This window comes from Poecilia latipinna, unplaced genomic scaffold (genome assembly GCF_001443285.1).
Source record: "Poecilia latipinna isolate Pla-1442-1.1 unplaced genomic scaffold, P_latipinna-1.0 Scaffold4689, whole genome shotgun sequence".
NCBI classification, from domain to species: Eukaryota; Metazoa; Chordata; class Actinopteri; order Cyprinodontiformes; family Poeciliidae; genus Poecilia; species Poecilia latipinna.
In genome coordinates, this window is record NW_015117305.1 from 1 (window position 1) to 5,843 (window position 5,843).

The 5,843-nt window shown below is 39.6% G+C and overlaps 1 protein-coding gene across 2 annotated transcripts; it reads left to right on the forward strand.

Annotated features, from left to right (window-relative positions):
- Positions 1 to 177: 177 nt before the first annotated feature.
- LOC106942930 (FRAS1-related extracellular matrix protein 2-like) lies at positions 178 to 5,758 on the forward strand. 2 transcript variants are annotated; one of them, XM_015026286.1, is made up of 6 exons: positions 178 to 903; positions 1,001 to 1,131; positions 1,484 to 1,642; positions 2,384 to 2,687; positions 3,691 to 3,822; positions 5,250 to 5,758. In XM_015026286.1, exons 2-6 carry the CDS (start codon positions 1,114 to 1,116, stop codon positions 5,612 to 5,614), a joined length of 978 nt encoding a protein of 325 aa, XP_014881772.1. In that variant the 5' UTR covers positions 178 to 903; positions 1,001 to 1,113; the 3' UTR covers positions 5,615 to 5,758. The 2 variants fall into 2 exon arrangements, with proteins under 2 accessions (XP_014881772.1, XP_014881770.1); XM_015026284.1 differs by lacking the exon at positions 178 to 903 and having other exon boundaries at positions 911 to 1,131.
- The last annotated feature ends 85 nt before the right edge of the window (positions 5,759 to 5,843 follow it).

Sequence of the window (5,843 nt, forward strand, 5' to 3'; positions counted from 1 at the left end):
ATTGATTGATTGATTGATTGATTGATTGATTGGTCAGCAGGAATGCAAAAATCTGCATAAAAATGCTTAAAATTTCTTAAGGAAAAGCAATATTTTCCCAAATGTGCAAAATACAACTGATGTTCAAAAATCAGCTTTACAAAAACATCACTTTTAAGACATCTTTTTGCTGAATTTTCATTTTGAATTAGTAAAGGTTTAAAATAATTTCCTGTACTTGTAAAAGAAGACACCAAGAAAAAAACAAGTACCAACTAAATTGGCTAGGGATGTTAATTTCTTTCATAAAACGAAGTGAAATGTCTGCAAAACTCTGGTGAAGGGGTAATGTAATTTTTAATTGAATTTCAGTCATCTGTTCATACTCTGCTAGTTGGATGATTCCATTCAACTCTTTCAGAAAGTCTCACATTTAACTTGTGTGGACGAAGACATCCAGCCTTTTTAAAAATGTACCCGCTTTGTAGTTGATTCTTCCATTTCTCATTACTTTCATATATAGACAGTGTTTCATTTTTTGCAATATTATGTCACAGCATCATTTTTTTTAATCCAAAAGTCTTCTTCAAAAAGATGAAAGACCTTTGAAACTGTGCAGAAACAGAGTCGGGATTCAAACCAACAACCCACTGAGTCTTGGACGCTTAGGGTATCCATGCTCAAAGATCCCTCTCACTGTGGGATCTTTTAAGAAATCTTTAGCTAATCAAATGATTAGTTTCTTTTAAGGATTTTCACACCACTTTGCCAGAAATACCAACATACACACTGTCTGGTATTAAAACATCCAGTTTAATGTGTGTTGCCTTTTTGTTTCCTGAGTGGATCCGTACATTAAGCATAATGAAAGAGAACCCTGGCCTTGATGGCGCCTGTTTTTGTTGCCGCATAAATATGATAGAGGTGAATACATTACACAAACACTTTTGCTAACGATGTGTTTGTCCTGTTTTTGTGCAACTCATTAGCTGCATTTAAAGCTGTTTGTGTCTGTGCCCAGATATCGAGTTTAAACAGGGGGAAAAGCGACATGTCGTAGAGGTGGAGGTGTTGCCTGATGGAGTCAGAGAAGTGCGGGAGGCTTTTACAGTCCATCTAAAGCCTGATGAAAACATGGTGGCTGAAACTCAGGTCAGTCATGCTTTCATTCCTTTTACCACAATATTATTATCACACTTAATTCAGAGAGCTTTACAAACTGTAAATGTGAAAAGATGTATAGAGCCATATTTATTCAGGTCAGTCAGTTCCTGAGAGACTAGGGATCTGTTTTTTAGGAATATGCTGAACAGACAACAGCAGCACTTTGCTGTAATGAAAATATTTCACAATAAATAATAGATCGCTTAAGAAAAGGAAAGAGCAGCCAGCACACTAAAAGAGCCTGAGATAGGAACAGAAAAGGGTGTAGTTTGAAGAAGAAACTGAACAAAGAATTTAAAGACAGGCAGCTGTCATCACTCCCAAACTCTTTCCTGAACAGGTGACGAAAGCTATAGTTTACATTGAGGAGTCCAACAGCATGGCTGATGTCACCTTCCCCTCCTCACCCCATGTCATGTCACTGTTTCATTACGATGATGTCGCCAGGACAGCAGACAACTTCCACCCACCAGCTGGCTACCCAGTCATCTGTGTCACAGTGAGTCAAGCAGCACATCTGATTGGAACTATTTTTAAGAAATTGACACAAAAAAATAGCACTGCCAACCACAACGATCAACCAAATTTGATCGTTTTCCCTTAATGAAGACAGCAAAAACTATATTAGAACACCTCCACCCCACTACCGTCCACCCCCACACCCACCCAGGAAGCTAATAATTAAATTGTCCTCCAGGTTTTGGACTGTCTGTCATTATAAAGGCACACTGCGCGGTTTAGCTGGGCTGCAGTCCTCCCTCTTTCACACACGGGAGATCACTTCCACTCTCAAAAACTGTCTCGGTGAGACTCTTAAGTGGATTCTCGTGATGTGTTAAGTCATTTGATCCTCAGGTGGCTGCTGTGTGTGGATCGTGAGTGTGTTTGTGTGTGAGCGCGTGAGGCAGGAGAGTGGATGTGCTTGTTTTGCTGCAGTGTGGTCAGCTGTGTGCGAGGCTCCCCAAGGAGGCAAAATGAAGTAGTCTTGTCAGAAAAAAAAAAAAAAAATCAAAAAAGTGTTGAGTGCTACACCAGAGGGGTTTAGTGTCAACAGGTTTAAAAGCAAATCTGCAGAATCTCTTTAAAGCTCACTTCTTCATCCATTATCTCTACCCTACAAAATATCCAAAAGCTAATTATAAACACTCCATTATAAGAACATAACATATTGAAACATCTGGATTTGATCGTCTCTGCTGTCTTTTATACCCACCCACACCTCCTGTGCCCCATCTTGCAGGCTTGCGACACGAAATACCCAGACTATGACAAGACGGGTCCTATCTGTGTCAGCGAGCACATCAACAACACCCTGACCCGCTACCGCTGGCTCATCAGTGCCCCAGCAGGTCCCGATGGCGTCACCAGCCCCATGAGGGAGGTGGACTTTGACACGTTCTTTACCTCCTCCAAGATGATCACGCTGGACTCGGTCTACTTCCAGGCGGGTTCGAGGGTGCGGTGCGCTGCTCGAGCTGTTAATTCTAATGGGGAGGAAGGTTTGGAGCTCAGCAGTCCCGTTGTCACCATCAGCCAGGAGGAAGGTGAGAGGCAAACAATGAAGGAACCCCATTCGGAGCATTTACACTTCCCCAGAGAGAAACAAGAGAAATCTAATAGCGATTTGGTCCCTGACTGCACAAAGAAAGAGCTTTGTTCTTTAGGAATTATGAATCTTCAGGAAATGGGATTTTTAAATATTAAAACGGAGCTTTCTGTTGAGTAATATAAAATCTTCTCTTCTTTGAGAAGCCTGGGCTTTTGGGGCCATTGCTTTTTATGTGTGTGCAACACCTATTTTGAAAAAGACAAGCTCATGAACAAAAATGTAATTAAGGTAGTTTGGACAACTTTGCATTTCAGAAATCTCAGATTTTTTTTTTCATAGACCTTTTGAGAATTGTGTTTATTCATTTACTTTGAATACCTCTATTTACATGGATTGCTACTCCTTCCCAACATTTAACCACTCAAGGACTTGCAATATTTTATGCAATACCACTTGGTAATGAAAAATTATATTTCTGTCTCCTTCCTAAATTGGTTTAATTTCATCTACTTTGGTGTTAGTTTGAAAATTGACTTTAAGATTGTGAGTTAAAGTGATTCTTTATGACATGGATCAGCTTTATGCAAAAATAGAACATTTTAATAACATGTCCACTCTTTTCCCCTCATTATAATGGTTCAAGTATGCCATAATTTAATGTTTCTACAAGCTATTTTCTGAGAATGATTCAGAGCTATCAGTCATTTCTCAAAAAGAGAAAAGAATGCTTGGTTTTTGCTGTTGCTACGCAATCATTTATGCTGTTTTCCACCTACACATCCTGAAAGCAACAAGTCCAGACCTGCTCTCACTGGGTGGTCGTTGTGTATTCCTGCAAATATGGAAATCACTACCTGACTTGGTAACAATCATTTGTGTAAAAATCCCCAAATCTGTTTTTTCTCTCCCAAAAGAGACTCATGCATATTGGTGAGCCATTCTTACTTTGATTTGCAGTCGGTGCTTTTGTCTCCGCTTTTATTTTCTGTCGTAAAAAGGTATGTGTCAGCCTCGGAAGATGGGAACTGTGGGTGCTGAACCTTTCTCTGCAAAGCTACGCTACACCGGAGCAGACGACCCAAAGCACCCTAACCTCATCAAAGTGACCATCACCATGCCTCACATAGATGGTAAGTTTGGAGCTGGAGGCAGGTCTGCTTCCACCGATGAAGTCAAGTGTAATGTAGTGTGAGTAATATTCACGACTGGGGATCAGCAGCAGCATGGCAGCCAGAATATTGATTGAATCCTGGCAACAAAAAAAAAAAGACCAGCATCAAGGCTACTCCTTGGTATTAATTGTTTTGTTTTTACTTCTCTATTCATCACTTATTAAGCTTATTGTATTTTTTTTTTCCAATTCTTTGTGATCAAACCTTTTTACATTTTGCCCCTCAACGATATAGTCAATATAATTTATTATTGCTTATGTGATAGACTTAAATAATATTATTTTTTTATATCTTTTATATTGGAGTAGGGCAGGCTTTTTTATTAAGTCTCCTTTAGTCCGAAGGTAACATAGTTACTTGATTGTGCTTTAAAATGACACAATGTATGTATGTAAAAAATAGATATTGTAGCCCCTTTATAAACAATTGGTAAAATTAATTTGGGAATAAACTGAGCTCAAACATAGAAAATAAAATGACATTCTAACTGCATTAGCAAAACCATCAAACAATTAAGATTTTTTTTTACAGTTTTAAAAAAAGTAAGCTTACAAATTCCTTTAAATCCTAAATTTAATTTTTAAATAATTTGAAGTCATTTTTATTTGTCTGTGCTGAAACCATCAAATCAAATCAAACAATATTCTCATTCTCAATAAAGGAATGTAAAAATTTTAGATCTGTGGAGTGTCTTAGAATTCAATTATTTGGGGTGTGCTGTGGTGGTGCAGGGGTTAAGCACAACCCATGTATGGAGGCCCTAGTCCTCAATGTCGCAGGTTCAATTCCCAGCCTGGCGACCTTTGCTGTATGTCTTTCCCCCTCTCTCATTACTAACATTCAAGCCAATTAACTATCAAATAAAGGCCACAAGAGCCAATAAAACCTATAAAAAACTCAATTATTTCTGGGAGTGGCTTGATTTGACATTTCCTTCATCTGACTCTGATTATCTAAAAAGCTGGACATGTTTCAGAGCACCATTCATTACATCCTCTGAAAATAGAAAAGGCACAACTGTGAACACACTGAAACATTGCTGTCCACCTAAACAAACAGTCTGGGTAAGAACAAATGTTAAATGTTTTAGTGTCTAAAAAAAGCTGTTAGAGACATATTATAAAGGACTTATAGTTGTAACTAGAGCAAAAGGTGACTGTACAAAGTGTTGCTATGCGGAACAAAATCCAAATGTAGGTCACACTTTTTAGACTATTTAGAAATCAGTTTGAGAGCAATGCATCATTTTACATTCACCTGACAACTACACACTGCTTTATGTTGGTCTTTCATATAACATCCCACTAAAATAAAGTTTTGCAAAGCATAGCATCTCTCAAAGACACCTGACCATGCCTGGAATCTTTTCCCATTCAATTTTGCAGGTATGCTTCCAGTAATCTCCACTCGGCCCCTCATGAACTTTGACCTGACTCTGAGTCCAGATGGAACCCGAGTCGGAAACCACCGCTGTTCAAATTTGCTTGACTTCAATGAGGTCACCACAGGTCACAGCTTCATCACTTCTTTGACACGCAGCCCAGAGAGCATGGGGGAGTCTGCGCCCTACCAGTTCAGCAGCTCTCTGCGGGGGAACAGCACGCTGCGCTTCTACAGGAACCTGAACCTGGAAGCATGTCTGTGGGAGTTCAGCAGCTACTACCACATGTCTGAGCTGCTGACGGACTGTGGAGGTACAATAGGCACAGACGGACAGGTGTGTGTAACCTTTGTCCGAAACTGCTTTTAAAATTCAATTTAGAGATTGTGTGTGTATTTGGCCGACTGCTGCCTTTGTGTGGATTGTGGCCCGTTTGTGCTCTGTTGCGTATGCTCAGTCTATTTACACACTGACGTCTGAATGAGGAGGCGACACAGACGGAGTAGCACCATATCTCTTTTTCTCCTTTAAATGTTTCATTCAGTGGAGGTTTGTGCGTTTGTTTGCTAATTCCGGACACCCGTTTGTGATGTCAGTG

What these genes read in the sequence shown, in the direction of transcription:
- LOC106942930 (XM_015026286.1), top strand. An exon ending in ACCCAGTCATCTGTGTCACA is followed by an intron (nt 1,643 to 2,383) that starts GTGAGTCAAGCA and finishes CCCATCTTGCAG; the next exon opens with GCTTGCGACACGAAATACCC. An exon ending in CACCATGCCTCACATAGATG is followed by an intron (nt 3,823 to 5,249) that starts GTAAGTTTGGAG and finishes TCAATTTTGCAG; the next exon opens with GTATGCTTCCAGTAATCTCC.